Source organism: Ictalurus furcatus, chromosome 18 (genome assembly GCF_023375685.1).
Source record: "Ictalurus furcatus strain D&B chromosome 18, Billie_1.0, whole genome shotgun sequence".
NCBI lineage: Eukaryota > Metazoa > Chordata > Actinopteri > Siluriformes > Ictaluridae > Ictalurus > Ictalurus furcatus.
The window spans coordinates 22,861,707-22,873,537 of record NC_071272.1 but is presented as its reverse complement, the minus strand read 5'-3'; the positions used below and the strand labels follow the sequence as shown (position 1 = coordinate 22,873,537).

At 40.9% G+C, this 11,831-nt stretch overlaps 1 protein-coding gene across 1 annotated transcript in view; it reads right to left on the bottom strand.

The window, feature by feature from the left end:
- Positions 1 to 11,831, bottom strand: part of slc25a14 (solute carrier family 25 member 14) — an 11,851-nt gene extending 20 nt beyond the window's left edge. Inside the window, exons 1-9 of the mRNA XM_053649310.1 lie at positions 11,589 to 11,831; positions 10,918 to 11,016; positions 10,258 to 10,396; positions 8,530 to 8,624; positions 5,821 to 5,906; positions 4,079 to 4,174; positions 3,593 to 3,717; positions 3,036 to 3,249; positions 1 to 1,369 (exon numbers count right to left, since the gene is read on the bottom strand). The exon at positions 1 to 1,369 is cut by the window's left edge and continues 20 nt beyond it. Of these exons, the coding sequence (XP_053505285.1) occupies positions 1,328 to 1,369; positions 3,036 to 3,249; positions 3,593 to 3,717; positions 4,079 to 4,174; positions 5,821 to 5,906; positions 8,530 to 8,624; positions 10,258 to 10,396; positions 10,918 to 10,981 (861 nt within the window). The 5' untranslated portion in view covers positions 10,982 to 11,016; positions 11,589 to 11,831 and the 3' untranslated portion in view covers positions 1 to 1,327. The remainder of the gene's footprint in view (positions 1,370 to 3,035; positions 3,250 to 3,592; positions 3,718 to 4,078; positions 4,175 to 5,820; positions 5,907 to 8,529; positions 8,625 to 10,257; positions 10,397 to 10,917; positions 11,017 to 11,588) is intronic.

The following is an 11,831-nucleotide window of genomic DNA, read 5'->3' as shown; positions in this document are numbered from 1 at the left end:
CTTGATAACGATCGTACACTATGGAAGCAAATCCATACGAAAGGTTTAAATCTCATTTTCATCGCCAGAGCAGCGTAATGTAACGTAACGGAATATTTTAAAAACACGTTTCAGAGAAAAATGTTTGGAGATCAAACTGAACAGGACGGAAAAGAGAAGCTGGAGAAGATGTAACAGTACCGATTTGTCACATTTTGAAAGGGTTGGGTTTTTTTTGTGTTGTTTTTTTTTTGTTTTGTTTTTACAGTACACTTTGTTTTGGGAGAAGAAGAAGAAGAAGAAGAAGAAAAAAGATGCTAATACTATCTAATGTACAGCAGCGTAATGTACATCACACCTACATAAAATATGATACATTGCCACACATGCTTGTATACAAACAGATGTGTACACACACACACACACACACACACACAGCATAAAAGACTGCCAGGACCCTGCAGGACAGAAGTGCTATCGGTTCTGTGCGTGTTTTACAGAACATTTTTACTTTTAGCGAGGTTATTACACAAAACTGCGATTTGGGCGGAGCGATATTTGGCAACGAAAAAGTCCGAGAACAAAAAGAAACGCCGAATCTGCGTTCCGTCTCAAACCAAAATAATAATAATAATAATAATAATAATAATAATAAATGATGCCGAATTAGCCTAGACTTGCTGAACGTAATGTTTAGAGCACGGTCATACACTGGCCACGTACATACAATCTACACGCCGCATAAAGGTGCTCCAGTAAAGCTAATCCGGGCAGGACGCTCTTAATCCAACACAATCCAACCAGTGCATTTGCCTCAAACACATCTCTCACACACCTGGGATCTATAATAATAATTATAATAATAATAATAATCACTAACGATGCTACTAAAGCCTCAAAACCCCCACCGCCTCGTGCACGTTCTGTTATTTAGACGTAGTGACTAGCTGATGGAACGTTCCCATCTTTGTGCTGACCTCAAATTTAGCTGCCAGGATCGATAAAGCAAGGCTTTAGGTGCAAAATCATGGTGCAAACTCATTTAAAAAAAACTATTTAATGCAAAAAAAAAAAAAAAGAAGAAAAAAGAAGGAACCATGTGTAGGTATAATATATATTATATAAATATATATTACACACGCACACAAACACACACACATAGAACCCAAACTAAAACATTGAAATCAGTGTACACATTACATGGAGGGATTGTGAATGAAAGGGTGAAGGCAGGAAGGGAGGCTCACTTGCTCCCTGCCCTTCCCTCCCTTCCTCCCACACACACACACACACACACACACACACACACACTTTCAGCCAGTGGAGTGTTGCGTCGTCTGTGGTTCGGCTATAACGGAAGCTTCTTCAGCTGCTCGTAGGTGATGAAGAACTGAAGTCTCAGTCAAGGATTTAAACTGCGTAAAGGTCGTCAGGTCTGACACGACATTATACCAGAGTACGCCAAAGAAGAGCGGTTTTCTTTCCCCCCCAACCAAACAACAGCCCCACGAACCCGGAACGAGGCGTTTCGCGCTCTCAGATATTAACCGAAGTCCCACGGCCCTTCACTCCGCCCCCGCCCCATCTCACATGGCTTTGTGTCACGATAAACGAAGTGCGTTTCATTAAAAATGGCATACAAATCAACGCATGTTCGACTTGGCTAACCAATTAAAAACTTCAGCGAACATCAATTCGTTATGCTTATCAGGAAACCGGCTGAAAGTTCGGATCTAAAAAGAGTAACGCGAACAGTGTCCAATCGAACACTTTACAAATAACGTTTAAAGGCGAAGATCTTTCAGAAAGTGTTTAAATATGCTGGTTTATTTATTTTCCCTCTCCTGTGCCGGTCAGAACTCAGACCCGGTCAAACAGCGTGAGCAGCTGTGAAAACATGGATACGTTAAAAGAATAACGTACTCAAAACGTCCACAAAATGATCAAATATACAATGTAGCTTCACGATTGTCGTTGCCAATAAGCAGTTCCTGACTACACAGCTGGTTATTATTATTATTATTATTATTATTATTATTATTACACCCTAATAATAAAGGGTGTCAGCAATATATCTAAAAAATTATATCTAATAGATATCTAGCAACAAAAAAAAAAGTTCATTGTGAATTCGATTTTGATTTGATATTTTTTGTTGTAGGACTTTTATCACTCGGTTCTAGCACGCAGAATAAACTCGGCTGTCTGGCCCACATGAAGGTTTTTAAGCATTTGACTTACAAATTTTTTTTTTTGCATATTATTTATAAACCGCTTCACTCGTGATAATACATTCGATGCAAATCCTGCTCCTGAGGTCTGCAAGCACAAGCAACAGAGTCAAACTCCTCGACTTCACTGTACAATACATCTAGCGGACTAAATTCTGACCTCTAGTGGACAGTCGATAAACTGAAATCTGTTCCAAACAAACCTGCGTTAGAAGAATTCTTTCTTAAAGGTTTGATTAGACTTGCTTTTAACTACACGAACGTGTACGCGAGATGGCTGCCACGCGTATCCGGCGGCCATCTGTAGCTTCGCTCGTGTACATCTTCAGAAATTGATCCTTTATTAATAATAATAATAATAATAATAATAATAGTAATCCCAAAGTAAATAACCGAGTCAGTATAGCATACTTGTGTACGATTCTGTCCGTTTTGCGCACCAGATTCTTCTGGATTTTCTAGATCAGTAAATAGTTTTGTATGTAAGGGCAGAGTTTTCGATTTGAGAGACATGACGACGGCGGCGGTGGCAGAGGAGGACGGTTTTAAAGAGAAACAGAGCTCGTAAAATCGGTAATCGTTACAGTTTGTCTGATGAACAGAGATGGTTTGACTCTGGTGTGCTAGTGGACGTCGCTTATAATCGTCTAGATCAGATGACACCAAGCTTCTTCTGTTTTAGTCGATCAAGAACTTCTTAAGGCAGCGATTAAATGGTCAGGTGGACACGAGGAAGACCTCCAGGAACAGGGTCGGTGACCAGCGCTCTAGATATATACAAGATACTCAATTACAATTACTTACGAAGCAGCCTTAAAAGGATACGATGATGTTCCAGGGTCCGAGACGGAGCCAGTTGGGCCAGAAGCCCTTGTACAGAGCGAAGAAACCTTCGTTCCTCCACGTCTGCATGAGTCCGTCCAGCGTGCCTTTATAGAGGAAGTTCCCGGACAGCACGCGCTGGTTCATCATCCGCGTCCTCACCACGTCCACGGGGTTGGAGGCGAGCGCTCCTGCCAGACCACAAGCAAAACTGGAACTGCGGAGATAAAAACCGGGACGTAAAGCACTAAGTCTACTGACTATATCAACTGAACGCCACCAGGGGTGGGAGATATGACAAAAATATACGCTCGTATCATGTTTATAACGGCGTTAAAGATTAAACGTTTAAAAAGTACAAAATTCTAACATCGAAATCAGCCGTTTCCGGTCAGTTTGTTTATAAAAAAAAAAAAAAAAAAAAAAAAAAATATCTCAGAAAAGTATACTGCGACACACTTTATCGTGTCATCGATACCATCGTATCGCCCCAGCCCTAAACGCTACACACTATATGGATTTCCTGCTCGAGTCCTGACGTTTCCTGAAGTGCTACGCACATGAAATGAGTCAGAACCGTGTCTCCCATCAGGCCGGAACCAATCAGGTGCTTCTTGGTGATGTCGTACACCGGAAGCTCGACTCCGACCACGATGGCGGCTCTCTGTGCGGTCGGGATGACGCCCTGAAACACAATTCGGCGGTTAAGTCTGTTAACAAAGCTAGTCCACGAGCAGCGTCAGCAAAACATACACCACTACAACGCGTCGCGGCTAAATACTAGACGTGGTGCTGATCTGAACTCAGCCAAATTAAAATGTAAATAAAACCGACATGACATTAAGATGTTTTTTTTTTAAGTCAGGTTTGATTATTTTGATTAGGTTTGTAAACAACGCTAATCTTCGACGATATAAATCAAGACACACTACGTTTAGGGATCATTTCTACGGTCTGTGCATCAGTCGTGGCTCTGTACTGAACACGGCATGCGGTTTAAAGTTCATTCTCACGAGAATGCAAGTTCTCTTTTCTCACTTCCTCACCCTGTAGAGTCCTCGCGTGCCCTCCGTCTGGTAGATGTTGATGAAGTTGGCCATCATGCTGCCTTGGAGCAGACTGCCTTGAGCCTGCATGCGAATCTGCACAAAATGCATGGAAAAATGACATTAAATTAAATTAAATAGCACGATATTTTACCAACAACTCCTCTATACACGCTTAGCTCTCTGGACGAATAACGCAATTCCTCTTACACACTAGGACAGAGGAAGAAAAACCTCATACAAGCAACAATATTCCAATTATCCAGGAGTAAATACAGGTTCTGACCAGACTGAATAGTCTGAAAACCTCCATAAAGTCATTAAATATATATATGACAATGAGCGACGCTTAGCAACGATTTCCAGATTCGTTAATTAAAGAACATGTTTTTAACATACATTTTATTCTTTATAGTTACGTTTAATGTTCTAGAAAAATCGGCAAAATGAGATGTGAGAGTTCCTGTTTTCACTTTCAGTAAAGCATCTGCTATTTTTTCTCTCTCGAAGTTAACAAGGTCTTGTCATGTTCCCTAGAAACACACAAAGCCCTGAAACATGTGGAGGAACAATTCAGGTTACAGCTTTACGTTTTGGTCGAGCGATAGTGGATTTTACCGATACCCGATAACCAAGTCGGGCGGTACCGACCCGGCGATAACCGATTAATCTACGGATAGTTATTAAAATCGATACTGAATGAAAACACAACACTCAAAGTAAAATACTGCTGAGCTTTATTACAAAAATAAAGAGCACTGACTGTATGAAGTAAATATATAAAAGGAGAGATACAAAAATTTTTTTTTTAAATGTAATTAAAAAAAAAACACTTTAAACACCACAACAAAATTGGTCAGTTTTTATTTCACCTCTAGAGGCCGCTCTCGTACCGTATAATGACAGCAGACCCTTTATAGCCTCTCCAGCATCGGTGTGGATTTTTGCCGATAACCCATAGTTCCAACGATCGATGATCAGTGCTGATTAATCTGCAAAACCAACCAATCGGTCGACCTCTAACGTTCATGGCTTTAATCGTTCAGCAGTATGGACAAGGGAAGCTAAGACGCATCAGAGAAAGACGTTTTGTTGCCCTACTCCGAAGTCAGATAACATCGGCTACTACGGTTCGTATAGGATATACATATTACAACATACAACAATTTATTGTTGTGTATTTACTGGAGACTCCTTCCAAAAACTGCTAGATAAACGCTTTCTCCTCACGTCAACAACTATTCCATGTACGTGGAGTGTCCGTCGTACACGTTCCTGCGTAACTTGTTACTATAGAAAGGATAACACATTAGAAAGGGTGTGTTAAAGGTGCACTATGAATAAGATTTTAAAAAAATAAGAATAATTTTCGCTCCTAAAGAATCTCACGAAGCTCCGCCCCCAGGATCTACGTTGGCCTGTAGAGTGTCTATAAAATGGCTGACAGGAAGCGTATCCAAACACAAACATCCCTTCTGGACCGGAAGTCAGTTTTCCTAACAGGTCTTCTACATGGAATTAATGCATAAAAATAAATCTAAAAAAATAAAATAAAATATAAACACCTACTGTACCTTTAATACATATACATATAAACCTCACAACTGGAACGACTTCTAGAGAAAAATGAGTTCAACACATTCTAACCAATCAGAATCGAGCACACAGCAGCACTGTGGTAAGACGGTTATTTTATTTTGTCCTTCTTGTGTTTCAGGTTCAATCGGAAGTTCGCGTCTTACCTTCAGCACGTCTGTCGGGTTCGCTAAAGACGAGGACAGCACTCCGGAGACGACGCCACAGAACACGTTGATGACCATCGTCTCATCTGCAAGCAGCAAACACAGCAAACGCTTCAGATTCCCAGTGTCATATAGACACGCAAACAAAATACCAAAAAAAAAAAAACTTCACGTACAAACTGCTTCATCGCCCTGCTGGAAAATCCGACTATGATTGCCGTACAAATACCCGTGTCTAAGCCGTTACTATAGAAACAATAATGTTGCAACGCGTTATTATTATTATTATTATTATTAACATATCGTTCACGTTTTAGCCGGAAATACCCCCGTGCTGTTACACAAACATCAATACACACCTTCTGACCAATCGGATTCGAGCGTTCAACCATGCTGCGGTAAAAGACGATATCACACCACTATGCTTTTCTGAGGTATCACGAATATCGTGATCTCTTTCTATGTTTGTTTTTTTTAAAATACATTTAATTACAGACTGACAGACGTAGCTGACGTGGTGGTCAGTAGTAATGGAAATGGAATATCTCATTTTTTAACATTTTTATAATTACAGTAAGTGGCGTGTATGAGATTTTTGATTATCGTACAAGTTTTATTTTGCAAAGGTCCCTTCAGACGTTTCATACAACATCCAAAATCACCGTTAAATACTCATTTTTGTCTGTAAATGACTTTTTATCGATATTTAAATGAAAAGCATTTATTTTTGTAGACATTAAACCAAGTATGATTGTTTTTTTTTTTTTTAAACAAGTGTATCGCTGTCAATCGATATATCATGACGCGTATCGTGTATGGAGAATCGTGGTATGATATTTTGGTCATATCGTCCAGCCCTAAAGCTAACGATGTTTGCTAAACCGAGTAGAAATGTGGGTGAGAAGTTCTGGCGCCCGGCGACAAATAAACAGACGCTTTCGGAAAGCTCTGTTTGAACGGCGCGTTAGTGACGGTGGACGCACGACGCTTTAAGACCCGTGAGTCACGACGTTAGACTCGGAGAGCGAGGGGGTGATGGTGAAGGTTAGAGCTTTTAATTCAAAGCGCATGGAGTAGTAATAAACATTTAATTTACCTACTTTGTAAGAAAACTTTGTATTTAAAACACAACAGAGTATTAAATTAGCTGATAACATTAGGCTGCTATAGACAGACTGAACATTAGGACTAGCGCTACACGAGTCGGCCATTTTGTTTCTGATTTTGTTTATCCTACAGTTTGATGTTCAAGATAATACATAATGTGCTCTCTCTCTCTCTCCTTCTTATTATTATTCAGGAACAACATAATGCTGTTTTCAGACTTTCATAACACTCGAGTTGCTGTTTAAACAAAATGCAAGACGAGGAAATTTATTTCAACCAACAACACATTTAGTATGTCAGGTTTCGATGAAAGTTCCTTCATCATAACAAAATAAATAAAGAACACACTGGTCAAACACATTAAGATAAAACAAAACGACAACAAAAAAAAACATTTAAAAGCTTACATCTTCCAGAATGTAATAGAAATGTTTTTAAGTAACTTGCATGCTTAACGTTTGTTTTTAACTCCCCTCGAACATCCTCTCAGCTGCAAAAGAGAAACCATGAGGGTGGGGGGCACAAACTTTTGCACTACACTATATCCCATTCGACTGCACATTGTAATAGACTTGACAGAGACCTGATGATTAAAGTAGTCTCAAATGTGTGTCTCAGATTATGCTGGGGTGTGAAATCTGATTTTAACCTCGAGTAGGGGTGGGGCGATATGGCACAAATATCATATCACGATTCCCAAAGATGATAATAATTCTATTTATAAAATCATTTAAAAAATGGTTTTTTTTCCCTACAAAGTACAAAATTTTAACATCTTTAAATCAGCTTGGAATTAATAGAAAATTTTATGTGATTAAAAACACGATATATCAGAAGAGCGTATTGCGACGTAATTCATCACAACGTGGATATGATATCGTCATCTCGGCCCCGCCCTTTACAGTCCAGTCGTATCGTTTCATGGCCACCTCCGTTTTAAATATTAAACAGTATATGACTCAATCAACAGTTCGTGGTTCTTTCTACCACCTAACGAAGAATCGAGCACAAATATACGGAGGATTCTGATTGGCCAGGGCAGAACTGTTGGGGGGAAGAAAAAAAAAAAAGAACCAAAAGCGTACATTCGTGGACTGAGCCGCACGAGTTAGCGTGAGAGATTGTTTCAGAAATAAACAAAGCAAGCTGATTCCACAAACAAGCAAAAACTACGCAACTCATTTTATTTGATATTTGCGTTTATTTGCTGTTCTTGTTTTATGTTTGCGCGACTTGTTTATTAAATAATTTGCAACAAAATCACCCTCAATTCAATTCTGTTTAAAAAACAAAAACCTACCACTAGGTGGCACAAATGAGCAACAAACTCGAGGATATCAATTCAGCTACTGAATAAACCCGCTAACAAGGTCATTCTACATTAGAAGGCTAAAAACGAATTCGAGGTTCTCCTTCGTTTTGGTTTTTTTACACCAGCAGGTGAATGCGCCGCTTCCGCCGTTACCTAAAGTGAGCTCGAGACTCCTGGTATACGTGAGAAAACGGGTCATATTTACGCACACACACCACAGCCGCCAACGTTAAACCGATTCGACCGGATGAAGTTTAACGAGGCAACGGAGAACGGGTTTCCGTACTCACCTTCAGGACGGCTCACGAATAATTTCTTCAGCGTATTGTACGTCCCGATCTTAATCGTCCCGTACGAGGCTTGCCTTAGGAGTGCCGGAGAAATCCTTCAACACAGAAAATAGACACCGTGAGTACAGTACACCGTCCAGCTTTACGACAAGGGTTCCCAAGTTATTAACGAATTATACAAATGAATATTAGGTGCATTCGTGTGTTACTGTTTTGAAATGTTACTAGGAGTGACTCGAATCACACTCGTACAGTATGTACTGTTCTAGTACTCAAGACTAAGCTATTTTCCCATCACAGTTAGCGTTTTAAGTTTTGCATACCAGTCTTCTTGATTTTCTAGACTAGTTAACACTTTTGTTCGTAAGGACAGTTTTGAAGTTGAGACACAGTTCATGACAACCATCACGACGACGGCGGACAGTTTTTAAAGAGAAACTGAGCCGTGTTTGACTTAGAAACCTGATCGACAGGGATGTTTTGGCTCCGAGTACTGTATGCATCTTACTAACGTCGTAAAATTACCAACTGTTACAGTAGTCCTACATTATAAATCTGGTTTGTTTTTTTGTTTTTAAATGTAGCATGGTCAAACAAATTCGTCACGTTTCCTCGACGAACTTGCCTTTGGACAATTTGCGTTTGAAGTGCTGTGTGTGCGTTTTGAGATGCTTTTCTGCTCACCACGCTTGTAAAGACTGATTATTTTAAAATTACTATTGTACATCCTTCCTGGCAGCTCGAACCGGTCCGAACGTTCTCCTCTGATCTCGCTCAACAACAAGCTCACGTTTCCACCCGCAGAACTGTCCGTAGCTCGCTCGATGTTTTTTGTTTCTCGCACCATTCTGTGTAAACTCTAGAGACGGTTGTGTGTGAAAATCCCAGGAGATCAGAAGTTTCTGAAATACTCAAACCGGCCCCGTCTGACACCTACGCCACGGTTAAAGTCACAGAGATCAGACCTTCTCTTCACTCTGATGATTGATGTGAACATTAACTGAAGCTCTTGACCTGTATCTGCATGACTGTATGCGTTGTGCTGCTGACTGGATAACCGCATAAACGAGCAGGTGTTCCTATTAAAGTGGACGGTGAGTGTATCTCCTAGACCAAGAAAGGGGATCATCATCCAAACTAGTGACTACAGCAAATAATTTCAGAGGTAATTTTACATTCTGTTCCCTTTAACACGGTCATCTTTAAGCACTGGAAGCACACTGTTCTTGCCAGGAACTTATCTGTACACCACATGTGCTTTTAACATCATCTATTTTTAAATGATTGCAGCTAGGGTGACCGATACGATATACGGCTCGTAAAATAGAAGCAGAGCTTGAGGACGGTCGGCAGAGGAATCCAGGAACACATGAAATATATTTACACCGAATTACTGCTCGTGTGACGGTTGGTTCTGTATTTCCCCATGTTAAAATCCGCCGCGGAATTAGTAAAGACATCAGGAGTAGAAATCCCAGAATGCAAAGCGGCTATACGCAGTCTTGGCTGACTCAGCCAGTCGACCCAGCTAGTCGGCGATCTACACGACGACGAGACGATGCCGACTGCGGCGTCGGAAAGAAATCTGAAGCTTTTGAAAGCGTATCTGAGCTGAGCTGATCTGTAGCCGAGTTGCATTATGGGTAACGTTGGAAAACAGACCAGAATCTGGAAACGGCACGGAGTCTCTGTTGAACATTTTAATCGATCGGATTCGCATGTTCTTACCCGGAATACAACGCCCGGATGCCTTCTTCTCGTCCGATCCTGAGCAAAGCGTGGAACATGCCTCTGTAGCGGACCTCCATGCACTGAGACTGGCCTTGGACCTGGAGCCGGGTTTTGGTCAAATCAATAGGGAAGGTACCTGGAATATATATTTGTCAAAAGATTTCATGTCGTTACGGGCACTTCAAACGACAGAAAATCCCGTACGACATTTGAGATCAAGGGACACCAGTTCTCCGAGAGGGAGGGGCATACGCTGTCTCTCCGGTCAATCACAATCGACGCGATCCGATCGTGGATATGCGGAAGAAGGCAGACAGCGCTTGGCCTTGGACCTGGAGCCAGGATTTGGTCAAATCATACGTACACATATATAGATAAACATAGATATTTGTTAGATTTATGATAAGGTTTGATGTAGTTAGGGTGATGCACGTGCACTTAAAAGGACAGAATATCCTGTGTGGCATTAAAGATCAGGGACATCTGATGAAATATAGGAGCAGGACTGAAATTTGAGCTTTGCATCACTTTTGCATCACATTTGCACACATCAGACATCCGGATGTACTTTTTCCACCAGACTTAATCCCTAATGATGTTGGCATAGTGATATTTCTCATGATATCATCATCATCATCATCATATGCACGAGCTCACCAAATTCTGCGACGATCGATGCCATTCCTCCGTACACAAACGGCTTCCAGTTCAGGTTGGCCATTTCCGTGGAGGTCCCTTCAGCCTGGTGGAGGCCCACTAAAAACAACAAGAAGCCAAAATAGTTTAAAACAAGCTGCTTCAAACGCACATCGTAAAACATCCTAGAGCCGGTTATGAATACGTCCAGAGTAGAGGGGTGCAGAGCCTAAAACAATGTGCACCGGGAGAAAAAAAAACCGCATTAGAAATTCATGACAGCGCCATGGTAGACCGTCTACACCGTGATTGGCTGATCACGCTGTCCATCACCTAACGCGCAAACGTGATTGGTCCGAAGATCTCGTGTTAAAGCTGCTTCCGTTTTACGGCTGTGTTTTTGATTGACAGCGGTCCTCTAATTTCTCTCCCAAACCTCATCAATCCTAACCAATCCTTATTTGGATTACTTAAGAAAAAATAAATAAATAATTATTGCATTTTTTAAAAAGTCGTTCCACCAGTGAGCGTTACATCTAGCACGCTAACAATGCTACTACATTCAACTAGTGCACTTAGCTGACCGCTAACCTGCTAAGCTAACCCGTGTCACACCATTAAAGTAGAAAACTGCGCTTTTTTTTTTTTTAAAGCTGTAATATTTATGGCACGCGGTAATATTTAACACATACCTGATAAGAAGTTGTAAAAGAGCTCTTCGCTATTTTATATTGGACTCCATTGACCTTGCAAGAAAAAATAAAAATAAAAGTAAGAATGCTCCACTTAACACCGCAAAAAAAACTTCACGAGCTTACCACTTAGTTTTCATTTTTTTCCCACCAATCGGGAAACGACGGGAAGTGACGTTTACCGGAAGTCCAGCCCGTTTTTCTGAGTGACGCAACACCAAAGTCAACCTGAGCTCCTAAAAG